The following is a 27,320-nucleotide window of genomic DNA, read 5'->3' on the forward strand; positions in this document are numbered from 1 at the left end:
TGGGGATAGTATAGGATTACATATCCAGTGGACTAAATTAAATGTACAGAAAGTTTCATGATCTTAACTCCAATGATAACAGTGCACTCTAAAATGGGGTAAAATGATAGGGACAAAAATAGAAATTGCTGGAAAAACTCAGCAGGTTTGGCAACATATGTGGAAAGAAATCAGAGTTAACGTTTCAGCTCCAGTGACCCTTCTTCAGAATTGACAGTAGCTAGGAAAAGGTTGATTTAATGCAAAAGATAGCATAGCGGAGTGTAAGTAAGGAGAAAACAATAGGTGGCAATAGATCCCAAAGACAGAGAAGAACAGTTGGACAGACAAAGGTCAGCCTGGGAGAATCAGTAGCTGTTAATGGGTACTGTTAGTGACTAACAATGGGTTGTGTATAATGGTCGACCATGTGGTAAGAAGATCTGGTGTGTGAGGGGGCTGGAAAGCATGGGGAAGATGCGCACGCCCTGAAATTGTTAAACTCAACATTGAGTCCAGAAAGCAGTGGAGATCCCAAGCGGAAAATGATGTGTTATTCTTCCAGCCTGCGCTGAGCTTCTCTAGAGCAATGCAGCAAGCCTGAGACAGAGATGTTGGCCAAGGAACAAAATGGTGTGTTGAAGTGGCAGGCAACTGGAAGCTCAGGGTCTTTTTTGTGGACAGAATGTAATGTTCTTTGAAGCGGTCACCCAGTCTATGCTTCATTTCCCTAACGTAGAGGAGACCACATTATGAGCAGCGAATGCAGTAGACTAGATTGTGTGAAGTGTAGGTAAAAGCTGCCTCACCTGAACGGTATGTTTGGGCCCTTGGATGGTGATGAAGGAGGAAGTAAACAGGCAGGTGTTCCGCCTGGTGCGATTGCAGGGGAAGTTGCTGTAGGGCTGTGGGGGTGGGTTTGGGTGTTGTTTGGAGTGAAGGAGGAGTGGATCAGGGTGACCTGGAGGAAACAGGTCCTTGCAGAAGGCTGGTAAAGGAGAGGAGGGGAATATGTGTCTGGTAGTGGCATTCAGCTGGAGGTGACAGAGATAGCAACTAATGATCCTTTGGATGTGGATGCTGGTAGGATGGTAGTAGAAGACGAAGGGAACCCTATTGCTGTCGGGGGAAGGAAGAGAGGAGTTAAGGGCCAAAGAGCAGGAGATGGGTTAGACCTGGCTGAGAGCCCTGGCAACTACGGTGCTGGGGAATCCTCGGTTGAGGAAGAAGGTGAACGCTTCGGAGGCTCCCTTGTCGAAGTTGTCATCATCAGAACAGATGCAACAGAAATGGAGCAATTGGGAGAATGGAATGGTGTCTTTTCAGGAAGCAGGGTGCGAGGATGTACAGTCCAGATAGCTGTGGGAGTCGGTGGGTTTATAGTGAATATTAGTGACCGGCCTATCCCCAGAAATGGAAACAGAGTTTGCGGAGGAAGGGAATGGAGGAGACAGAGATAGACCAGGTAAAGATCAGAGTGGGGTGGAAGTTGGAAGCGAAATTGATCAATTTTTCCAATTCCAGATGCGAGAGGGAAGCAACACTGATGATATCACCAATATTCTGGAGAAAGAGTTGTGGGTGGCGGCTGGAATAGGACTGGAACAAGGAATGTTCCACGTACCCCACGACGAGACAGACATAACTGGGGCTCATGTAGGTACTCATGGGCACCCCTCTGAGCTGTAGAAAGTGAGAAGATTTAAAAGAGAAATTGTTCAGAGTGAGGACAAGCTCAGCCGGGTGCAAAGACTGGTGGTGGATGGGGCAGTTGAGGCCTTTTTGCCAGGAAGAAGCCGAGAACCCTGGGACCATCCTGGTGGGAGATGGACTTTAAAGGGATTGCATATTTGTGGTGAAGAGGAGGCGGCTAGAGACCGCAAGCTGGAAATTCTGAAACTGACATAAAGCATCAGAGGAATCGCGGATATAAGTGGGCAGGGACTGGACAAGATGACAAAAGACCGAGTTAAGGTAGGAAGAGATGAGTTCTGTGGGACAGGTGCAGGCAGAAACAATGGGTCTACGCAGGCAGTCCTGTTTGTGGATTTTGGGAAGGAGGTGGAAGTGAGCTGTGCAGGGCTGGGGGCCTATTAGCGAGGACGCAGTGAGGGGGAGTTTACCAGTGACCATTGTGGACACGGTTCCCTGATATTCTATGGTGGGGTCATGGTCCAGGAGGAGATAGGAGAAGATATCTGAGAGCTAGCACTCAGTCTCTGCAATGTAGAGGTCAGTATGCCAGAAAACAGCAGCGCCACCTTTGTCACCTTTGTGTGCTTGGTCCATCACAGCCTTGGATCACCTGTTGAGAGTATGGCTGACTGCTATCTGGTTGTTAATCTCCAGCCCGTTGTCAGATACAGTAGTCTAACAGAACTGTAGCAAACCGTTATCTACCTATGTCTGTCTTTGCTAGCACACCCTCCAAACTGTTTCTCAGTAACAAAAAAGACTTACATTTACATAGAACCTTTTCAGGATGTCCACAAAGCATTCTACAACAATGAACTGCTCATGAAGGTTTGGCACTTCTGTAATGTAGAATGGCACAGTTTCAAATTGTGTGTTTGAATCACAGCTCTCCCTCACACTCCTCAGTTTGAAGGGTACTGGCTTTAATGCTGCACAATGAATCCTAATGGCTATTCCTCTCCCTGGCCATTCCAGCATATCCAAACATGATGAGCGTTGCTGCTTCTTGTATGTCCATGACAACTCTGATGACTTTCAGATCTACTTCTCCACAGAGGCTCAGTGCAGCAGGTGAGATGTCAGCAGGTAACTTGTCACTGCCCAGATTATTTGTGAGAATGACTTTGTACCGCTTTTATTTTACATTGCACCCTTTCCACCTTGTTGTGGTCAATTATTAAAGGCCTATGTTTGCTTCAGTAGACAGTGATGCAAGAAATATGATGAGTGATTTAGACCTTGTGCAATGGTGTAAAACAGCTAATATTGGATCAGTTGCCATTTATACATCTCTCCACATTTGGCTTGGAAGTAAGTATGGAGAAATATGTAAAATAAAGATTACTCAAGAAAACCCCTCCACATTTCACAATGCTTCCAAGTGTTGAGCCATCCACAAATTTTGAAATTGTGATCTGCATAACCAATTCTATATCACTAATACAGATTAAGAAAAGCAGTGATCCTTGTACCAGTCCCTGGGGAATCCTACTATTTTTAACTGATTCACAGGATGAGGGCATCACTGACCAGGCAGCATTTGTTGCCCATCCCTAATTGCCCAGAGGGCAGTTCAGAGTCAACCACGTTGCTGTGGGTCTGGAGTCACATGTAGGCCAGACTAGGTAAGGGTGGCAGTTTCCTTCCCTAAAGAACATTAATGAACCAGATGGTTTTTCCTGACAATCAGCAATGGTTTCATGATCATCATTAGATTCTTAATTCTAGATTATTATTGAACTCAAATTCCACCATCTGGGTCCCCAGAATATTACCTGGGTACCAGCGATAATACCTCTAGACCATTGCCACCAATCTGAAAAGCAACCATTCACCACGACTGTCGATTTCCTGACATTAGATCACTTTTGTATCCAGACACTGTCCCTTTTATTTCATTAAATCACGAGTTTTGACTTTGCTGACAAGCATGCTATTTGGCACTTTACGATGTGCCTTCTGGAAATCTGTGTGTCACGCCAACTTCTTGTAGCCTCATCAAAAACTCAGTCAAAATAGTTAAATGCCATTTGCCTTTAACAAATACATGTTTTTTTTTTCTCTCTTATTTATTCCCTATTTGTCCAAGTGACTATTAATTTTGTCCTGGATTATCTTTTCTGAAATCTTTCTCACCACGGAGGTTAAATTGACCAGTCTGCACTTGTCGTGATATCTTTGGAACAAGGGTGTAATGCCTGCAAATCTCCAGTTCCTATTTAGTCCTCAGCCTTTTGAGTGAGGTCTCCGTTATTGCCACAATATCATATTCTCTGGCCTCTATCTGTGCCTGCAGTAGAGCAACCTTTACCACATTGGTGTTCATCAATCAGCATTGGTGTGTTCAGGTATTTGCATTGTAAATGTAATTTAAAACTGATTGTGTTCCCTCTTACTCTGCCCCTTCTAATGCATTCTGTCTCTTCTAGTCCTTTATGTAGCTCCTTTTTTCTTTCTCGTGTTGCATCCTAATTCCTATCCCTCTGGCAAGTGAGTTTCAACCATCAACAGTATGAGCAAACTGCCTCATAAGAATATTGTCCCAGACCAGTAAAAATATCAGTCCAGCCTGTACAGGTCCCACTATTCCCAGAACCGATTTCTCAAAACCTTCAGAAGTAAGGTCCTGACCTGAAATGTCAACTTTCCTGCTCCCCTGATGCTGCCTGGCCTGCTGTGTTCCCCCAGCACTGTGTTATATTTGACCTGCCATCTCTCCAGCATTGATTCTTATGTTCCTATTTTCATGAACCTTTTGATGGAGTGACTGCACCAGAATTCCTGTGATTTTTCATAACCTCTATGTTGTTATTGTTACTTTTAACTACATCTCCTGCACATTTGGGAGCTCTGAATTCTCTATCGCTGACCCTGAATTGGTTTGTAACCATCTTTTAGGTTTAGTCGCTTGGTAAAAGAAATTAATGATGAAGCAGCCAGTGCTGGGGAGCTGGAGAGCGACACTGATGGAGAGACACTGGAGGTATGATGGTAAACAGTCCTTTATGGCAAATGCACGTCTATGGAAATCTCTTGAAATGGATCAGCTTTGTGCGTGGTTCTGTTCGAGAATTAGTAAAATTACGTGCAAAGTTCTGTTCAGGTATCCATACTCCAGGAATGTGTTTTTAGCTCTATTCCGAAAATATAGCATGGAATTTCAGATATGTTAAGCTTTTGTTCACTCAAATCATATAGAGCATTTTCTACACAGTTGTATCAGAGGGCAGCAGCATGTCATCGCTCGGCCTTTCCTTGAAGCTGTGTGGATGGAAATAGAGACGAGGTCACTCATTTATTTAAAGATGATCACGTGAGGTGAAATTGACCTTCAGCAAGTGTTTGGAAAGAAAAGAAAATCAGACATAGGGTAGAACTTCTGCTGCTTTATCATTTCTTATTTCATGCTTTAATTTGCCTCAAATGTGTCTGCACGCGTAATAAGATACAATGGACTTATGGTTGCAATGTGGCTTCTGATGGAAACCTGTCTTGCTTTCTTCCCTTTGTGCAAGGAATTGTATGCTCTAAGATAAGCTGAAACCGTGTCTGAAGGCCTGAAAATTAGACATACATCACTGGAATGCAACCTGAACTGCTAATTTACTGAAAGCCCCGTTTGTGATGGAATTTCTATCTATCATAAACATACTGAGGGAATGATCTCCCAATTTACATGTTTTAAGTGTCCATCACTCTGGTTTGGGTGCTTCCCAATGGTTGTTCTCCTAGGAGAAAACAACTAAGTCTTATGTGATAAATGTGAGATCTTTCTGGGCTTGGACTCCCAAACCTCTCAGATCTTTTAATCTGATATGGATTCCTTCAAAGTGCCTTTGGAACTTTGTGGTCTTGATAGGAGTATTAACAACTGCACTGAATAGCTGTCGCCACAGTGACACCACAATGTCCACTTGTCAGATGGGGGATCAGAGAACCATCCCTGACCTCCAAACCCTGACCCTGATTACTTGAGTGACAATAGTGGTTTCTAGCAGAATGAATTCATCATTTTGATCCAAAATAAGTACCCATGGGTTTTCAGGGCTAAAAGCCTTGATCTGACCTGTTCATATTGGTGAAAAGTATATTTTTTAAAAAATTCATTCATGGGATTTGGGCATGCTGGCTGGCCAGCATTTATTGCCCATCCCTAGTTGCCCTTGAGAAGGTGATAGTGAGATGCCTACTTGAAATGCTGCAGTCCATGTGCTGTAGGTAGGCCCACAACGTCATTAGGGAGAGAATTCTAGGATTTTTGGCCCGTACGATTTCCAATAGAAAACAAATTGCATTTATAAAATGCCTTTCACAACCTCAGGATGTCATGAAGGATTTTGTGGAAAATGAAGTATTTTAAAAGAAAATTACCCTTATTTTAATGTAGGAAGCATGGCCACCCAGCTCGAGAGATAAATTTAGGCCAAGATTTCTGGTAATCTTTGAGCGTTGCTATAGGATCTTTTATGTCAGTCTGAATGAATACTTGTTACCTTGTGCCATACCATCCTTGTTCTAATGTCTGATTTGAAAGACAGCATGTCCTAGAATATATCGTTCACTCAGTACTGCACCAGCATGTCAGCTTGGACTGTATGCTCAGGTCTTTGGAGCGGAGCATGAACCCACTATTCAACGTTCCACCAATGGCTGTGTTTTCCCTTCTCTTCCCTTGTAGTATGTATATGACTACGAAGAATCTGAAGAAAGGGTGGTGTTGGGAAAAGGCAAATATGGAGTGGTGTATGCAGGACGGGACCTCAGCAATCAAGTAAGAATAGCAATTAAGGAAGTACCAGAGAAAGATGGCAGGTGAATGTTGAATCACTCTGGCTTTGCCTTCTGGAGCGAAGACAAGTGTAGATGTGTGATAAATAGAGTTTTCTGCATGTTTCTTTACTTAGGTATGTCAATGCTAATGATAAAACTTCAAAAAGAAATTTAGTATTCATTTACTACCTTGTAAAGTGATTCATTCATTCTTGTCAGTTGAGAATGTCAACAAATTCGGAACAGTTGCATTGTGCATTATATCAAACTATAGGGCTGAATTTTAACAGCTGTTTGGACATGATTTGGTAGGCAGGAAGCCTGGCTAAAAAGTACAGGGATGAATTGAACAGCATCCCCTCTGTCTTGTAAGTTGCTGGAATAGTAATAAATGCACTGTTTTCTGTGCTTTAACCAATCTTCAATTCATAGAATGTAGAACATTACAGCATAGGAGCAGGCACTTCAGCTCACAAAGTTATGCTGAACATAACATCAAATTAAACTAATACCTTCTACCTGTCCCTGGTCCGTATCCTTGCAAATTCACATACTTATCTAAAAGCCCCTTAAACGCTCATACTGTGTCTGCCTCCACCACCATCCTTGGCAGCATGTTCCAGACTCCTACCACTCTCTGTGTTTAAAAAAAATGCCCCTCCCATCACCCTTGAACTTTCCCCCCCTCAATTTAAATGCATGCCCCCCCCGCCATGAATTAGATATTTCACATCTGGGAAGAAGATTCTGACTGTCAACCCTATTTCATAATTTCATCTCATAATTTTATAGACTTCTATCAAGTCTCCCATCAGCCTTCGCCACTCCAGACAAAACAACCCTAGTTTTTCCAGCCTCCCCGATAGCTCATACCCTCTAATCTGGGCAGCTTCCTGGTAAACCTCTTCTGCATCCTCTCCATGTTGTACTCATGCTAATACATTACCCCACTCCCCCAGTATCATTCATTACCTCCCGATTTCATGAGCTCCTATCTTGTACAATGACCATTCATACGGCACCTTATTGAATACCTAATGAAATCCAAATGCAGTCCATCTACCAGTGCCTCTTTATCAACTCAGCTTGCTATATTCCCAAATAACTCCAGTAAATTTGTCAAACATACTTTCCCTTTCACAAGGCCATGTTGACTCTTATTGCATTAAGCTTTTCTCAGTGACCTGTTACTTCTTCCTTCGTCTTGGACTCTAGAATTTTCCCGAGAACAGAAGTTAGGCTAACTGGCCTATAGTTTCCTGCTTTCTGCCTCCTTCCCTTCTTGAAAAAGGGCATCACAATAGCAGCTTTCACTTGGACCCTTCTGGAATCTGGTAGGTTCTGGAATGTTTGGCCAATCCCTCCACTATTTCTGCAGCCATTTTATTTAAAACCCTTGAAGTAGACCAACAGGTTCTGGTGACCTTCAGGTCCTGATTCCTTGTATTAGCAATAGCTGTGCCATTTCTGTGTTATTCCCTTGACTTTTTTATGCCAGATAATAGTTCCTGCAGCGTTGATGAGAATTGCAAATCAGAATCCTGTGGAAGGAGGCCTAATCGGAATCTCCCATCTGAAATGTGGTGAATCATAGAATCCCTACAGTGTGGAAGCAGCTATTTAGCTCATTGAATCTACACCACCTCTCCAAAGAGCATCCCTCCCAGACCCATCCCCCTACCCTGTCCCTGTAACCCTGCATTTCACAAGGCTAATCCACCTAGCCTGCACATCCCCAGACACTATGGGCAATTTAACATGGCCAATCCACCTAATGTGCACATCTTTGGACTATGGGAAGAAACCGGACCACCGGGAGGAAACCCACGCAGACATGGGGAGAACATTCATAGTCCACACAGTCGCCCGAGGGTGGAATTGACCCCGCTCCCTAGCACTGTGAGACAGCAGTGCTAACCACTGAGCACCATGCCATCCCAGTTCTCTTTCCTAATGTAAAAACAGAGTGAAGTGGTCATCAGTGTGATTGTCACTCCTCACAAAATCCAGCAACCGTTTCAGAACTCTCTGGGCACCTTGCCAATCTATGAGCATTGTTACTAAATTGGACACTGACAGTAAATTTAAGGGCACTCATATCCTCACAATGGGTATAACTGGAACTAGGAGAGAAGCCCAGAGCATTCATAGTGACTCGCAAAATTCCATTGTCACTTCCAAGATTTCCTGATAAATGTATTGGCATGCATTGGACACAACTATGTAACTTTGGATTAAAACTTTTCAAGTTAAATGTCAATGATGGAAATGTGTCATTGAGCAAATTGTCAAAAAGAATAAGATGTTGGTATCACGGATTCTTAGGAATTTGTGGTATTTCTACAACTAGGGCTGCTAAGCTAGTTTGTAGGAATTTTAGAAATTTGCTAATATGACCAAAGAAAGTCAAGACATCAAGAAAAATGCGAACGTTTGCTGCTTCAGCTAGGGACAGCTGACAATGCTAGATTGCAGCAGGTTCCACTGCCACTTGTTGCTCCTGCCAATCCCTCAAATCATAGAGAAGTCAACTGGCAATTGATAAATAATGCTGACACATGGAATTTGAGTGCAGCAAGTGATGAGTGACTGCTGGATGGGAGTTGGAGGGACAGCTCAAAGCTTTTGTACTGCGTCCAACTCAGTGGGATTTCTGCTGGATTGAGGAAACCATCTGTAGAATGAATGTTACAAAATCTATCTGAAAAATAAACCATCCCGTTTCTGTATTGAACTTACGCTGATTTGAAAGTGTTTGATGCTGGCAATTGATGCAGAAATTCCAAAGTTCCCCAATACCCACACCAATCATAAAAATTACACATTTTCACAACCGAGTAAAAGCTGAAGCCATTTAATCTTTAGCAAATAGTTTTTTTTTTCTTTACTGCCAGATACTCTCAGCCCCTTCATGAAGAGATTGCCCTGTACAAGTGCCTTAAGCATCGGAATATTGTCCAGTATCTTGGTTCAGTTTCTGAAGATGGCTACATCAAGATTTTTATGGAGCAAGTGCCAGGAGGTAGGACGAGCAAGAGGCCTCTTTTTATGCCTCTATTTATTTACTTCTATTTATTTACAATTTATATAGATGACTTGGAGCTGGGGACCACGTGTAGGGTGTCAAAGTTTGCAGATGACACTAAGATGAGTGGCAAAGCAAAGTGTGCAGAGGACTGTGAAACTTTGCAGAGGAACATAGATTCATTGAGTGAGTGAGCAAAGGTCTGGCAGATGGAATACAATGTAAATAAATGTGAAGTCATACATTTTGGTAGGAGTAATAGTAAAAAAGGATTATTACTTGAATGGTAAAAAGTTGCAGCATGCTGCTATGCAGAGGGACCTGGGTGTCCTTGTGCATGAATCACAGAAGGTAGGTCTGCAGGTACAACAAGTAATTAGGAAGGCAAATGGAATTTTGTCCTTCATTGCTAAAGGGATTGAGATTAAAAGCAGAGAGGTTATGTTGCAGCTGTACAAGGTGCTGGTGAGGCCACACCTGGAGTACTGTGTGCAGTTTTGGTCTCCTTGCTTGAGAAAGGATGTACTGGCACTGGAGGGGGTGCAAAGGAGGTTCACTAGGTTGATTCCGGAGTTGAGAGGGTTGGCTTATGAGGAGAGACTGAGTAGATTGGGAGTATATTCATTGGAATTCAGAAGATTGAGGGGGGATCTTATAGAAACATATAAAATTATGAAGGGAATAGATAAGATAGAAGTAGAGAGGATGTTTCCACGAGCAGGTGAAGCTAGGACAAGAGGGCATAGCCTCAAGATTAGAGGGAGCAGATTTAGGACTGAACTGAGAAGGAATTTCTTCACCCAGAGGGTTGTTAATCTGTGGAATTCCTTGCCCAGTGAAGTAGTTGACGCTACTTCAGTAAACGCTTTTTAAAAAAAGGTAGATTTTTTTTGAACAATAAAGGAATTAAGGGATACGGTGAGAACGTGGGTAAGTGGATCTGAGTCCACGAAAGGATCAGCCATGATCTTATTGAATGGCGGAGCAGGCTCGAAGGGCCAGACGGCCTACTCCTGCTCCTAGTTCTTGTGTTCTTGTGTTCTAGCCGTTATCACTTTGAGTTTATTGGGTGCCAGTTCACAGGTCTCCAACCACCGGTGGCATCCTTAAAGTCAACTGGTGCATCCTTTTCAGTTGTAATCAGATCAGAAAAAGTTAATTTTTAAGCGGGATTGGAGCTATGGAGAAACAGAGGGATTTAGGTGCCCATGAACATTGGATAAAAGTTAACGCAGAGGTAATCAAAAAGGAGAAAGATTGGCCTTTTTATCTCAAGGTAGTTGGATTACTAAATTCAAGAAGTGACACTCATACTGTACAGTTCCAATCTAGAGTATTCCACTCAGTAACACAAAGCATGGGGGGAGTTCTTTAATAGTCAATTGTGTTTTCATTGGAATTCTGGAGAGAGGTTAAGTTTGCTGAAATCTCAAGCTGTCTCCAGTATATAGGCCTCTGTGTTGAGCTGAAGCCTGTTTGGATGTGTGTATGAAACCCTCTGGAGAGAGTGTTACTCCTTGTAATATTTGGATGAGGATAATTCAATCAAATTTACACCAGGCATTCTGAGAGTCACTACTGAAATTCACCGATTAAATGGCCAGCTGCCTATAGGAACCGTGCATGTGTGAAGCCCAATTTGAATCCATTCCTACCCCAGTGAAATGGGAAATTCCGGGCTCAGAGGTGGATCTTGCACTTTTGGGCCATTTCTGACATTTTCACCATAGGGAAGGCTGTCCGAAATAACAAAATTCTGCACCTTGATATTCCCATCTGCTTTCTTACTTCCCTCCTACTGGGAAAGGTTACTTGGTTACTTGTTTTAAAGGTTAAATTATGGATTTTAGTGATATCAACTGATCTGCAAAACAGGAAGGTGGAGCCTCATTGTGGATATTGGATAAGGCAGAAAATAATAATCAGCAGCAGAAATAGGGCTAAAATGATTTGTCTCCAAAAAGCCAAAAGCATCTTCCTTTGTACTAGGTACTACCAACCAGCGGAGAGTTTTCCCTTGATGCACATGGACTTCAATTTTGCTGAGGCTCCTTGATGCCATGCTAGATCAAACGCTGCTTTGATGTTAAGGGAAATTGGTGTCACTTCATCCCTGGAATTCAACTCTTTTGTGTATGTTTGGATGAAGTCTGGAATGAGGTCAGGAGCTAAATGGCCCTGGCAGAATCCAAACTATACATCATTAAGCAGATTATTAGAGAGTAAGTGTCACACTCTAGATGAAGTCTTCTATCTCTTTGCTGATAATTGAGAGTTGACTGACATTAATGTCTAGATTGGATCTGCCCTTTTTTTGTGGACAGGACATATTTTCCACATTGTTGGGAGTTTGCATTATATTGGACAGCAATGAAGATCGAAATTTGCAGGACAAACAGGCAATTTAGCAAATGTGGTAATAATAGTGCCATAATACTGCATCAAATGCTCATATGACTGCTCAGGATTCCCTAATAACTGTAAGGTTTAGTCTGGCATTGCACAGGACCAGTGTAAAAATCCCATGCTCCCTCCTCTAGCAAACCCAATGACACAAAGCAACCTTATACTGATCACTATCCAATGCCTGTTCACTCATTTTTTCTGAAGAAGGGTCCCGACCTGAAACGTCAACTTTCCTGCTCCTCTGATGCTGCCTGGCCTGCTGTGTTCCTCCAGCTCCACACTGTGTTACCTGTTCAGTCATTGTTCCCTGCAGTTTATGTTTTCCCATTACATCAACAGACGAAGAGAAGTGACCACCTGGCAGTGAAGAATGTAAAAAATGTGATACTGTTGCAATGTGTTACATTATATATGATTCTAGTAATCAATAGAAATTTAATAGCATGACAATTTATTAAACCCATTGTACATTCACCTGGTAAACTATGAAGCTTTTCTCTTTCTGTCTTCCCCACTGTCATGTGCTGCAGCACTGAGGCTGTAGCAGTGATAGGCACAAGTTCTTAAGTTCCCTGCTCTAACAGCTGACATGCTCATGGTCAATGATTCTCGGAGAATCATGGGATCTCCACCAGACACTGCTGCCCCTGTGCAGAGGTACACTTAGCCATTGATACACAAGGCAGCATTGTTATCTATTAATTGAGGGTCTGATGGTAGGGTAGGGATTGCAGTGGGTGAGAGGTATGAATGTACTGAGTGAGAGAGACACTTCCCCATCTCCTTTTACAATCATTTCTCTCATGGGTCAGCTATGTTTCATTGCTGCCAATCTGCTAGATGGTAGTGGGGTGCAGACCCATGAGATACTTGAAGAGCTGTAGGGTATCTTTCAGCCTTAATGAGGAATTGGACATGCAGTGTGAGCTGTCTAAGTGAGGTTTCTGTGGATTCGTTTGAATAAATGTCGCACAGAATCAACGATTGATGTTCCATGAAAAATGCCAGTCTGTCTGTGCAACAAGATATTTCTGCTATGTCCAGTAGCATCAACTTTTGTGCAGTTGAGCTAGACTCTTTCATTCTTTTTGCAATAAAGACAGTGTGAATGGAAAACTTGCTGTATATTGGAGATGTGCTACTACTCCTCAACAATGACCTTTTCCATTAGTGGGCCCTGGGATTCAGTGTCTCAGTCAAACAGAGCAGAGATTAAATTTAGCAACACTACAAAATCTGCCACAACTGTTTGCTCATGCTCAGTCTTCTGAACTATGAGTCAGCAGGTGAAAACCTAACTAACTGTCCACTGGACCTACTGAACTGCGAACTGATACATGATAAGCTAGTCTTATGAGAGTATCCTCAGAATGAATCACCTCCACTGAGGACAAATCAAACAAAATCCAGTCCCTCACAGCAGGGAACATGTCAGCCTGGTCCACATCATTGTGGGAGAGGCAGCATGGCAGATTCCAGGAAAACCTGTGGATACAGTTGGTCTTGTCAATAGAACAAGTGTGGCTTGTTGCTAATTAACAGCCTGTTTTTTGTTCTGTGGCTGGTTTAACTTACTTTTGACTTGGGAAAAACCAACTGGGCACAGTGTAAATCAGGCTGAAATTAACTGCAAGTTGGCTTTGTGCTAACAGCAAAGACCAGTTTCATCATATTTCAATCCATCTGTCTCCATAGGTCCCCATGTAGCATAGAGAGTGTGCAGATAGTGAGGGAATACCATAGGGAATTCAGGGGATGTTATCTGTTGAACTGTAAAACACAACAGTCCAAAGCATCGTCAGATTTTAAGGGTAGGGTTTTGTTTTATCTAATACTCACCAGCATTGAAGCATTTAGCTATTAACCCAGGAGACCGAAAGAAAAATGTAAATAGCTCTGGTAGAAACTTTATACATTACTTTAATGCAAATGGTTAACTACAGATTTAATAGTAAATTATTTCAGCAGCATCAATGTGAATTAATACATCTCTCTCTCGCTATCAATCTCTGCAGCAAAATTATCAATAATATTGGCAAATCCTGCTGATGTATGAAAAATGCATCAGCTACAAAAACGTCAGTAATTAACCTAAAACTTTGCAATGGAGCGATAGTTTGAAAGAGGGATCGATTTGAAATAATTTCTTCCTTAACTTTTGCTGTGAGAGTTGACGTGCAAGAAGTTCCGTTGCCCAACGTTGATACCTTTGTTTGGATGGACAAAGGAAAAGATCACTAAAAATACAGGAGGGGTATTATTCAAGGCATTCATTCAGTCCTTTGAGAGAGGGACACTGATAAACTATGTAAACGTTGATCTTTTGGATTTCAGCATTACCGGAAGCACTTAGTTAATCAGCTAGAACCCCATTGTCAACTATGGTCTATCCACTTTATTGACAATTGCAAATAGACAGCAATAAAATCTGTCATCTTTTTATCAGTATGTTTATCCCAAGTTCTAATTAAATTTGATTCTTGTTAAATTCCTCTCCTGCACACAGAATTAGCATGCTATGAAGTTATCCAATTCCAGAAGGGATTGCCTGAGTAGGTTTCAGTTCAATCACATGTTTCTATTCTGCTGTTACTTTACATTGCACAGCCTAATATAGTTCCCACCTGCCCCTTTTCATCTCTTCCCTTCCTCTCCTGTCAATATCTGTCACATTTCTACTGCTTTAAAATAAAAGGAAAAAAAATCCTAAATAGCTCCCAATCACTGTCAAGTCATTGGAAATGAGTTAAGTTTTAATGGAAGCATTTATTGTAATATGAACATGTTACTGAGGGAGTTGCAAACTTCAGTTTTAGAGTCATACAGCATGGAAACCGATCCTTCAGTCCACCCAGTTCACACTGACCATGTTCCCAAACTAAACTAGTCCCACCTGCCTGCATTTGGCCTATATCCCTCTAAACCTTTCCTATTCACGTACTTATCCAAATGTCTTTAAAATGTTGTAACTGCACCTGCATCCACCATTTCCTCTGGCAATTCATTCACACACAAACCACTCTTGGTGTAAAAAGTTGCCCTAATGTCCTTTTTAAATCTTTCTCCTCTTACCTTAAAAATGTGCTCCCTAGTTTTGAACTCTCCTACCTTAGCGAAAATACTTTTGCTATTAACCTTATCTATCCCCCTTATGATTTTATACACCTCTATAAGGTCACCCTCCTACGCTCTAGTGGAAAAAGTCTCAGCCTACCCAGCCTCTTCTTATACTTAAACGTGCTTCAGCTGGCAACATCCTGGTAAATCTTTTCTAAACCCTCTCTAGCTTGTTACTATCTTTCCTATAACAGGGCAACCAGAACTGCACACTGTACTTCAGAAGGGGCATCACCAGTGTCCTGTATAATCTCAACACAATGTCCAAACTCCTGTACTCCAAGGTCTAAGCATTGAAGGCAAGCATGCTAAACACATTTTTAACCACCCTCTCTACCTGTGAAGCAAATTTTAAAGGACTATGTACCTGAAAGTTGTTTAGATTTACAAGAGATGCGGGAAGCATTTTCATGTCATTGACAATTGCAACTGTTACTTTCAGGGTCACTGATGCCCCCATAGTTCTGCACTGTGCTAATTCTAGGAGAGTTTCCTAGAAAATGTTAATAAACATGGACAAAATTAGCTTTAGAAGGTTAACCGAAGATGAGTTGAAGCAGTGACTTGCATTGTGTTTATTTGTGTATGGTCTCCACATCAATCATTAACCTTTTTCCACTTTAGTTGGAAAGGAAGCATTAGTTTTAGTCTTAGATCAGTGACCAATCTGAAATATTCATGGGTAAGCCAAAGAGAGACAAAAAAACTAATTGGAGGAGAAATCTGAAGTCAAGATTTAACAAAGAACAATACAGCACAGGAACAGGCCCTTCGGCCCTTCCAACCTGCGCCGACACATTTTGCCCTTCCATACTAAAACTGTCTTCGCTTACAGGATCCGTATCCCTCTGTTCCCTTCCTATTCATGTATTCGTCCAAGTACTTCTTGAACGCTGCTATTGTGTCTGCTTCCACCACCTCCTCTGACAACACATTCCAGGCACTGACCAACCCTTTGTGTGAAGAATTTGCCTCCCACATCTCTTTTAAATTTCCCCCTCGCACTTTAAACCTGTGTCCCCTAGTAACTGACCCCTCCACCCTAGGGAAAAGCCTCATACTTTCCACTCTGTCCATGCCATTCAGAATCTTATAAACTTCTAATAGGTCACCCCTTAATCTCTTGCGTTCCAGTGAAAACAAACCCAGTCTAGCTAATGCTGCTTCGTTGCTAAAATCCCCCATACCAGACAACATCATGGTAAAGTTTCTCTGTACCCTCTCCAAAGCATCCACCTCTTTCTGGCAGCGTTGTGCCTAGAACTGTACGCAATATTCAAGTGTGGCCTAATTAAAGTTCTATAAAATTTCAGCATAATTGCCTATCCTTATATTCAGTGTCCCTTCCAATGAAGGCAAGCATGCCATTAGACTTTTTTAGTACCTTGTCTACCTGTGTTGCCACCTTCAGTGATCTGTGAACCTGCATACCCAGATCCCTCTGCATATCAATACTCCTAAGGGTTGTGCCATTCACTGTATAATTACCACCTGTGCTTGATTTTCCAAAATGCATCATCTCACATTTGTCCAGAGTAAACTCCATCTGCCACTCTTCTGCCCATTCCTCCAACTGATCTATATCCTGCTGTATCTTCTGACAATTCTCCTCACTATCCACAACACCACCAATCTTTGGATTGTCCACAAACTTACTAATTAGACCAGCTACGTTTTCCTTCAAATCATTTACTTAGACCATGAACAGCAGAGGTCCCAGCACTGAGCCCTATGGAACACTACTAGTCACAATCCTCCATTCCAAAAAGTATCCTTCTACCACAATCTTCTGTCTCCTATGACAAAGCCAGTTCTTTATCCATCTTGCTAGCTCACCCCTATACCATGTGACTTCAATTTTTATACCAGTCTGTTGTGAGGGACCTTGTCAAAGGTTTTACTGAAGTCCATGAATTGCTTTTTTCTCATCAAACATCTTTGTCACCTCCGCAAAAAACTTGATCAAATTAGTGAGGCACGACCTTCCCTGCACAAAACCATGCTGTCTATTGCTATTTGTGGGGTGTATTTCAACAGAGGCAAGGGCAATGTTGTCAAGAAACCATAACCTGGGCATTGAAAGGGAATACAAAGAATGATTTTAATTTACATAATACCTGCATGAGCCCAGAATGTCAAAGAGTACTTGATGGCTCATGAAGTGTTCTAAAGCGAAGTCACTGTGTAATGTCGGAAACATGACTAAAATCCGATAACCTATGTGGTTTTCATCATGCTTTTCTTGTTGCATCAGTCTCAAATTTATCGGTATCTACATTTGAAGTACGGCAAACACTAGGTTGAATTGTTGCCCTGAATGTAGCAATGACTACATCACTTCCACTATTAATGACAGGTCATTGAATTTCAACACCAGTCAGTTGTTTGATTAGCAAATAGGATATGTGGTAAACATCCTGGGCAGAATTATCATCGCCTGGGTGTTGATAACTCCAAACATGTGGCTCAGTTTCTTTAGTGATGTTTTTGCTGTAAGGGTCAGGTTCCATGACTGCTACATTGAAGAATGTGATGGATTAATTCCAACAATGCTAGGCCATTTCCCCAAACAATGAGCTCAGAATTTACATATCTAGATGTGTCCAATTTTACCTTGTTCCAGCCAGGTTGGAAGAGGGAATAGACTCCCCTCTTTTTAACCTCCTCTCTGTAAGTCACAACAAATATTTTTATTTCTGTATAGCATGTGGCTATGTAGCCCACAATTAGCAATGCAGTTAAGTACTAGGTAATTGAAAGAAAGAGGGATTTTAATGTCTGTAACCCCAAGGAAAACACACACATGCACAAGTAATAAGTTTAAAAAGGAAGAATAAAGGTTATGCAGTCTAAACACCTTTTTGAGGTATTAAGGTGATGATTTTTCAACCTGAAACCATTGTTGTTAATTGTTGAAATATGTCTTCAACAGTGGCAAAATTTAAAGAAGTGACAAAATTGATTTGAAGCCATATAAAAAATGGCTAGGAATAAAAATCACTAGCTTCCACAATCATGAGAAACCAACTCTGGTATTCACACGTTTTATTAGATTGACCATCCAATAAATTGCACAAAAAGAATCCTTTATGCATCACTCAATTCAGTTCCTAGATTTGTTTCAGCACTTAGAATAGAATGTAGCTCCTATTCTTTTCACAAATATTGCATTTGATTTTTTTTTAATTTTAATGAGGAATAGACTTGTATTCTGTTTTCTGCTATAAATAACTCTTGTTCCATGAATTAACTGTTTTGTCTTGCAAAGATCTAATTGGGCCAAAGCTTTTTGCCTCAAAGAAGTAACAACTACAGTGTTAATAGTTAATGGGAGTTTGTTATTTCAGGCAAACAAAAATAAAATCTGCTTTCTAACCTACTATCCTTCAAGGTACGGTTTTGGATATTGCATTTCTGAAAATATCACACTATATTCAATTAAGATTTCATTACAATGTTAGTTTGCATTTATATTAGCACTCTTAATATGGTGAGAAGGCCTTTAGATATTATGACCGGTCAGCAAAAGCTTGGTCAAAGTAATAGGTCTTAAGGAGCGCGCCTTACAGCTGGAGAGACAGGTGTTGGGTTTGAAAATTCTAGGGTTTAGGGACAAAAGTAGATGAATGCACTTCAGTCAATGGAATAATAAATATCGAGGATGTGCAAGAGGCTAGAATTTGAAAACTCTATTAATCTCAAAGGACTGTTTGTCAAAAAAGAGGAAGCTTTGAAAACTTATGACCGATTTCATTCCACTATGTTTGTAATTGTAAAGTGGATGTTCTCCATAGATGTGAATGTGTTACCTGTTGTGAACCAAGTGCTCCTGGTAATGCTGAAATTCGTAAGAAAAGAGTGCAAGTGGTTTATCAATATCAGCTCTGCCTGTCAAGGACTAATGAATGCCTTGAATAACACACTTTTCACACTGGTGATCTTTTCCTTTCTTTGTTAAAATGATCATATCATTTTATGGAAAGGAACAATTTTATACGTCAGATATCATAGCAAGGGCTAAGGAAGGATGCCTTTTTCAAATAATCACAACACTGCCAAAATATTAGTTTAATTACTCACATTTTTGCCCCTGATACATTTTTCATGTATAAGCAAGAGTTACCAATATTGTTGATTTTGCTGCAGAACTTTGGTGATGCTACTTTTAGAATACTGCGTAGAATTCTGGTTGCCCTTCTATAGGAAGGATATTGTTAAACCTCTGAGGGTGCAAAAAAGATTTACAAGGATGTTGCCAGGACTGGAGAGATTGAGTTAAAGGGAGAGGCTTAATGGGCTGGGACTTTTCTCCCTGGAGCATCGTAGAATGATAGGTGACCTTATAAAAGTTTATGAAATCATGAGTGGCATTAATAGGGTGAATAGCCAAGGTCTTTTTCCCAAGGTAGTAGAGGGCAAAGGTTTAAGGTGAGAGGGGAAAGATCTAGAAAGGACGTGAGGGGTAACTTTTTCATGCAGAGGGTGGTGCGTGTATGGAACGAGCTGCCTGAGGAGGTGGTAGAGGCTGTTACAATTACAAGATTTAAAAGGCATCTGGATGGGTATATGAATGGAAAGGGTTTAGAGGGATATGGGCCCAATGCTGGCAAATGGGACTAGGTCAGATTGGGATGTATAGCTGGTGTGGAGGTGTTCAACTGAAGGGTATTTTTCTATGCTGTATAACTGAATGGCTCCTTAACTTGACAGTAAGGGAGATATATTAATATGCATAGGTGATGCTGAAATAATCTGTGATTAATAATTCTTATTAAAATGCATATACTCACTGCCAGTGTCTGATATTTACATTTTTCTTTAAGTCTCCTGGGTTAGTGGTGTTGTAATCCCTGGACAAGTAAGGTCTGAGATGAGAAATTTAGTTTGATAGATCATATTTTGATTTGTTTTGGTTTTAATGATGTAACCTCTCAGTGAAACATTAACACACAATGCTGCTTGTTTTGACCATAAAACAGAAGTCTATTAACCAAAAGAAATATACAGAACAATCCGATCTATTTACTTATAACACAAAATGAAGCATTTTTAAACATATGCTAATAGTATCCCACTAATTTAAAAGCACACTTTTATCAATAACAAAAGCATCCTTTGTACAATACCCAGAAGTACCCATTGTATAGTATTCACACCAGACATCCTTTCTCTAATACTTCAATAAGTTTAATTTAAGTGTAGCTTTAACTCCCAGACTGGAATCACTGAGAACTGCTATTCTGGGCTATTTGACTTCTGAACGTAAAAGTACTTAACTTCAAATGACCCCGTCAGGGCTTTGCAAACACATTTGGTCTAGAACTATTAATAATTCCTTATCCTAAGGTACTCTCAAGTTAACATGTCCAACTATATTTTCCCTTAGTAGCAATTTTACACAAAATCTTTTCAGAGCTGCCCAAAACTGAAAAAGTAAAATTGAAGCAGGTATTTCCCTATAAGCTATGGGTATTTCCCCTAAGCTTATAAAAAAAACAAGTCCTGAAATTTATGATGGAACCTTGAAGCACATTCTTGCTAGATTGCAAGCTTTCTCAAGGTAAATAAAAGCCCATTAGTTCTCAAAACCAGCTCTCATAAATTATTTTGATTCTTTTTTAGAAAGAATGACCAAAGCTGCAGAGCCATTCACAAGTTAATTATTAATTCCATCAGACACACTGAAAAACCCACATGTTACAACTTCAAAGCTCCAGATTTTCAGATATCTTTCCAGACATGGTCTAATTGTTGAGTACTGGCCTGCTCCAACCATACTGTTCCCACTATCTCTGATGCATAAAGCATTAAAGGAATGTTCTGTGCCATTTCTATCATGTGATCATTCATTCTGAGAGCTTATACCAATCAGGAAAAATTGAATATATCCAGGCTGTTTTGTTGAGAAGAAGTGGATATTGAGTGGTCATCTGAAAGAGAACCTTATGATTATGGATGGGTAGGATAAGAGATTAGGAACAGGAGTAGGCCATTCAGCCTCTTGAGACTGTTCCATGACTCAATGAGATCATGGCTGATCTGTGGCTTAACTCTATATACCTCCTTTAGGCCAGGTCTCTTAAAGCACTTGCTTAACAGAAAAAAATTATCCATCTCCGATTTAAAAGGAACGACTAAACCAGCATCCACTGCAGTTTGTGGAAGAGAGTTCTAAACATCTGTCACCCTTTGTGTGTAGAAGTACTTCCTGACATCTCTCCCGAATGGTCTGGCTCGATTTCTCAGGCTATGCCTTCTGTTTCTAAAATCCCCAACCAGCGGAAGTAGTTTATCTACTCTGTCTTTTCCTGTTAATATCTTGAAGGCTTCAATCGGATCACCCCTTACACTTCTAAATTCTAGAGAAAACAAGCCTAATTTCTATAATCTCTCCTCATAACTTAAGTCCAGGTATCAATCTCCTAAGCCCGGACTGTATTCCCTCCAAGGCCAGATCTGCTCACAGTACTCTAAGTGGGTTCTGACCACGGTTTTGAATTGCTGCAGCATTAAGTTCTGCATCCTTATAGCCAGGCATCTAGATATAAAGACCAGCATTCCATTAGCTCTCCTGATTATTTTCTGTACCAGTTTGTGACATTTCAAAGATCTGTGCAACTGAGCTCCCAAGTCTCTTTGGACATCCACTGTATTTAACTTCAGACCATTTAGAAAGTACTGCTCTATCCCTTTTTGGTCCAAAATGAATAAGCTGACAGTTGCTTAAATTGAATTCCATCTGCCACAGCTTTGCCCTTTCACTCACTCTATCAATATCCCATTGTAATTTTATGCTATCATCTACAGTACCACCTAACTTTGTTGACAGGATAGAGTACAGGTGCTTCCACTCAGTAATTGGGACAGTGGTGAACACAGGAACTGGACAGCAAGGGAGAGGGCCTCCTAACTCCTGGGCTCTCCTTGTTGGCCCTCCAACCTCTTGCTTCTTCACCCTCTTTGCAATCTCACTCTGGGAGTTCTCCCCATACCCTCCTGCCCTGCACTACCACCTCACCACTGAAGCCCAGTTAAAAATCACGCACGCCTCCCTGTGCTTGCACAGTGGTGCATTATGTCACATGTCGACGCTACATGATGACGAGGGTGTCAGGAATTGTGCATTCCTGGATGAGCACGCATGCAGAGTTGCCTGCAGTTGTCAGTGTCAGCAAACGCTGTCATAAATAGGAGTCATTATTATTTACAATGGAAAGAAGTTTCTTTACACAGAGAGCTGATAGAATATGTCACTCTCTATCAAGAGGAGTAGTTAATTCAACTTGTTCAGCTGCATTTAAGCGCAAGCTAGACAAACAGAAGTCAGAAATAAGTAGAATCCATGCTGAGGTAAATAACAGTGAGAGGAGGCTTCAGAAGTGCATAAATGCTAGCATGGGCCTTTTGAGTTGAATGACCTGTTCCTGTGCTGAATAAACCAAGTGAATACTATGTCCTGCTGAAACCGGAGGATACGTTTTGGACAGAACCATATAAGTCACAATAGAATGAAATAAAAATGACCTACTGTGACAGTGGGGAATCTGAAATAAGTAGAAAACCGAAAATGCCGACACCAATCAGGTAAGGTAGCGTCCTTGGAGAGAGCATCAATAGTTCTTGTTATATTTTCCATTCCTAACAATGCCTATATATTTCAGAGCAGCACAAAGAGAGCTGTCAGAGCATCCCACTTTACACTTTATCCATCTAACACACACACAAGATATAATGCTGAGAGATAGCTGTTGGTGTCTTAAGAGTGGGGATGCAATTGAAGATTAGAAGCATTAATTTTCTTGATCTTGAGTTCTGATTCCAAAGTTATGTGCATAGGGCCCATCAGGATGTAACCTGATAAGATTTTATCCATCTCTGGAGATTTTTGCCAAGGATAAATCACACTACAAAATTAAGTGTTTCAGCATATGGCCTTGGATATGGATTTCACTAGAAGCTACAATAAAATACAAGAACACAAACACAAGACCGCAAGAACTAGAAGCAGCTAGGCCATTTAGCCTTTTGAGCCTGTTTCGCTATCAATAAGGTCATGGCAGATCGGATTGTGACCTTAACTCCACTTTCCTCTTGCCCCCTACAACTCTCGATGCCCTTGTCAATCAAAAATCTATCATCTCAGTCTTAAATATGTTAAATGAGCAGAGGTCTTCTGGTAACTGCAGTCCCTGCACATCACTGTGTTGCATCAGAAGCTCTGCAATGACAACTTGTAGAGCCATAACTATTCACTCTTTTACAAAAAGACTGCTACGGTAAATATACTGAGATAACCAATCCACCCATACTCTCCATTCTTTAATTCTCATACTCATGTTCTCATATGAGTACTCATATATACTCCATTCTTATACTCTCTCCATTCAACACGTCAGCTCTCCAAACATTACAACAAAATATTTGACGAGAAGTACAATTTGTTCTAATTCAGTAACGCAAATGTGACTAGGCAGGAGTTTATGCTGAAACCTCTCAGCTACATGTGGTGGAGAAGGACAGTAGAGAATGGGATGGCGAGGTTTTTGGGGAGCAGGCAGAAGGGTGTTCAGGGCAGCACAGGTAATGAGATGGTGAGCACAGTGAGAAACAGGGGAGTGGGGAACAGGATATCAAAGCGAACGGTGAATGAGATATCCAAGCATTAGCAAGTTGGGTCCCAAGGGAGACTGCACAACTTCCAGTTCTGGTCCCAGTGCCATTTGGACGTGCAATGAAGACATTAGTGAGATTCCGATTCCAGAGTAAAGTAGTTATGTTGGTGGTGCTGACTTTCTGGGCAGGGAATAAAAATGTAATATTTGGAAATGAATTTACTGGTCATACAGAAACTCCACTTCAAAATGTACAAAATGATTTGGACCAGTTTGTCTCATTTACCAGTTTTATGTCTTGGCCTTCTGGGTTCCTGTCCCAGTGTGTCAATAGGAGATAGACTTTTTATTTATTTGCACCCAAATTAATCTTTGTTTGCAATATATGTCTTTATTCTTTCAGGAAGCCTTTCTGCTCTCCTCAGATCAAAGTGGGGCCCATTGAAAGATAACATCTCTACCATTGTGTTTTACACCAGACAGATCCTGGAGGGCCTACAATTTCTCCATGACAACCAGATTGTGCACAGAGACATTAAGGTGACTTCTCTAAATTGACATGAGAAGTGTCAGTCTGAGTTCAAATTGGATTGAAAGAGAAAACCCTGTGAAAATGATTGATTATCATTTCTTAACATTTCTGCAATACCTTTCATACGTACCTCCAAAGCGAAGCAATTTTTGAGGCACTAACTAATAGCAGATAAATCGTGTTGCTCTCATCATTGTATCATCGATATTGGATATTCCAACAGTTTTTATTTGGAAATGAGGTTTTGGATAAAATGGCGTCCCATATATATTTTATTTAAGTTCTATCAAAGATTTAAAAGAAATTTCTTTCTGTCATGTATAGGATTTTTAAATAGAATGCGAGGGAACTTCATTGGCTTATGGAAGTTACTTACCAATTGATTTATGTCATAGAATCTGGAATACTCTACTCATAAAGGCTGTGGATGCCAGGGACAATTGAGCTTTGCAAGACTCAAATCAATAGATTTTCTTTTGGTAAGGGTATTGAGAAATTAAGACAAGTAAATGAAGTACAGATTAGTCTTCACTTGATTGAAAGGTGAAGCACGATCAAATGGTGGAATGGCCTCCTTTCGTATATTGCTGTTGATCTTAAAGTCTGACATTTAAATACCATTTTCCTTTTATAAAAGACGGCAATAACTAAGAAATTAATTTGGCAATTATTATGGCTATCTAATCCTCACGTTTTTATTTTCTTGGAATTATTTTTGAACTCGTGAAGATCTTTTTAATTTCAGGGAGACAATGTTCTTGTAAACACTTACAGTGGAGTGGTGAAGATCTCAGATTTTGGAACATCCAAACGATTGACAGGAGTGAATCCTTGCACTGAAACATTTACTGGTAAGAGGGCAAAACCAAAAGACTAAACATCTTAACCCTCATAGGTCTGGGTGCTGGAAGGGCTAGGAAGCAGGTTCATCACCTCCCAGATGTGTCAAGCTTCTAAATTGTTTAATTGATATCCCAATTTGAAAACAGTGGACAAGCAGTCTGACCCTTCCACAAAGAACTCATTGAACTCTTCAGCTATAGGCTTTTGTTTTTCAGTCTAAAGTCTGCTCTGGCCAAGAACTGGCTTGAACTTCATTCTGGGATTAATAAAGGCTCGAAAGGAACAAATAACAACACAGAATGAATGGGAGTCACTAATTTTATTGCAAAGAACATTACCAAACAAAATATAGAAATCTGTGACAGGCCTTGGGAAATATTAGGCCTTTTCTTCTCAAGGAAGCATTTTATCTCTACTTGCTAAAAATACCTTTTGAGTCGGAAAGTGAAAAGCCCAATTCCAGTATTTAGCTCAGGTAGTTGGATGGCTGCTTTGCAGTGTGGAACAATACCAACAGTGTAGGTTCAACTCGCGTACCAGCTGAGGTCACCATAAAGGCCTTTGTTTGTGATGGTTAGTATATAACTGCACTTTTTAAAAAACTTTATTTCTTTAATTGTCAGCCAGTATTCGGATCAAAAGAATGATTTTCTGCTATTCTCCTAGTATATTGAGAAAGTGAAATTGTAGCTCCTGATTAGTGGAACAAATCAGTCTCATTATGATGATGTGGTCCAAGGATGCCGATGGCAATAATTGGGACAGAATTGTAATAGACTGCTGAGCTGCTGTAATCCAATTTAAGTTACAACATGAAGTCAAGATCTAACCACTTTGCTCTCTATTTCTATCTTGGTTACACTTTAAGTTTGATGTCAGTTACATGCTCTTATTAAATGTGGAGTGCATTCTGTTCTTTTTTAATTTATTCATCTTTTTCCATTCATTTTTATTTTCTTGCCCTCTCTTTCAACCGCAGAAGGTGGAAATCCTAATCCATCTGTGGGCTCCTGGTGACATAACTGGCACTGCCCCCTGCTACCCCCAATCTCTTAAATGTCTACTGCTTTCTACAAGCAAAGCTAAATCCACCATAAAATATTACACAGCATTCTATGACTTCTAAGATTACATGAAATAATTCTTATGTGCCTGATCTTGGAGTTTTCTTTCATTAAAGCAAAATCATCTCTCTCTAATTCAAACCCTCTTTAGGAGCACTACAATACATGGCTCCTGAGATTATAGACAAAGGCCCGCGAGGCTATGGTGCCCCCACAGATATTTGGTCTTTAGGCTGCACCGTTATTGAAATGGCAACAGGGAAGCCGCCATTCTATGAATTAGGGGAACCCCAAGCAGCCATGTTTAAGGTAAGATTACTTTCAAATCCCTCTTTTCTACTACAGGCACCCTCTTATTTCTTTCTGAAACCCTATTATCTAAAGGGAAAATCGGGTAGCATGTCAGAAGAGACAGTGGCCATATTACTGTGAAATCTGCTACAAAAACCTGAAAGGGTGAACAGGATGAATCAGTAAAGTTTGGATAATTGTATGGTTCCACCCTTCAACATTCAGGTCCCAATCCACATCACCCTGCAGCTTTGCCTCAGTTTTGGCCCCTAGTTTGTACTTATTTATCTCAGTTTGTACTACGAGTTCAATTGTTTTGTTTTGAATGCTACATGCATTCAATGCCTTAAGTTTTGTCCTTTCGTTATTTTTGTAATCTCTAGACTGATCTGCTAATTTGCTCTTAGATCTGTATCTACTGTCCCCCCTTGCTGAGGTACCACCCCAGAAGTCTGACATTGAACCTCTTTCAGGATGACAGTATAGAATTATTGAATCTCTATAGTGCGGAAGCAGGCCAGTCAGCTCATCAAGTCCACATTGACCTCTCAAAGAGCATCTGGCCCGGATCCATCCCCACCTTCCCTTCCCCTATAGCTCTGCATTTCCACTTAGCCTGCACATCCCTGCATGGCAAATCAACCTCCTCTGCACATCTTTGGGCTGTGGGAGGAAACCAGAGCAACCCACAGGAAACTCAAGTAGACACGGGGAAAATGTGCAAACTCCACACAGACGGCCGTCCAAGCGTGGAATCGAACCGGGGTCTCTGGCATTGTGAGGCAGCTGTGCTAACCACTGAGCTGCCATATTGCCCCTTGTGCTGTCAGCCCTGTCACTCTCCCAGTTTCCTTAGTGTTGCTTGTCAGCGAGCCAGCCTGGAATACTGCCACATCTGGTTCAAAGCCAGGTCTTCTCATCCCAGAGATAGTAGGAACTGCAGATGCTGGAGAATCCGAGACAACAAGGTGCAGGGCTGGATGAAC

General features: G+C 41.0%; 1 protein-coding gene across 1 annotated transcript in view; it reads left to right on the top strand.

The window, feature by feature from the left end:
* The window catches only part of map3k15 (mitogen-activated protein kinase kinase kinase 15), a 127,550-nt gene that overhangs the window by 65,004 nt on the left and 35,226 nt on the right, over window positions 1-27,320 (top strand). Inside the window, exons 12-18 of the mRNA XM_048602720.1 lie at window positions 2,650-2,745; window positions 4,573-4,657; window positions 6,353-6,486; window positions 9,339-9,466; window positions 24,008-24,144; window positions 24,882-24,987; window positions 26,195-26,352. Coding sequence (XP_048458677.1) covers window positions 2,650-2,745; window positions 4,573-4,657; window positions 6,353-6,486; window positions 9,339-9,466; window positions 24,008-24,144; window positions 24,882-24,987; window positions 26,195-26,352 — 844 coding nt within the window. The remainder of the gene's footprint in view (window positions 1-2,649; window positions 2,746-4,572; window positions 4,658-6,352; window positions 6,487-9,338; window positions 9,467-24,007; window positions 24,145-24,881; window positions 24,988-26,194; window positions 26,353-27,320) is intronic.

Source organism: Rhincodon typus, chromosome 11 (genome assembly GCF_021869965.1).
Source record: "Rhincodon typus isolate 14 chromosome 11, sRhiTyp1.1, whole genome shotgun sequence".
Lineage (NCBI taxonomy): Eukaryota > Metazoa > Chordata > Chondrichthyes > Orectolobiformes > Rhincodontidae > Rhincodon > Rhincodon typus.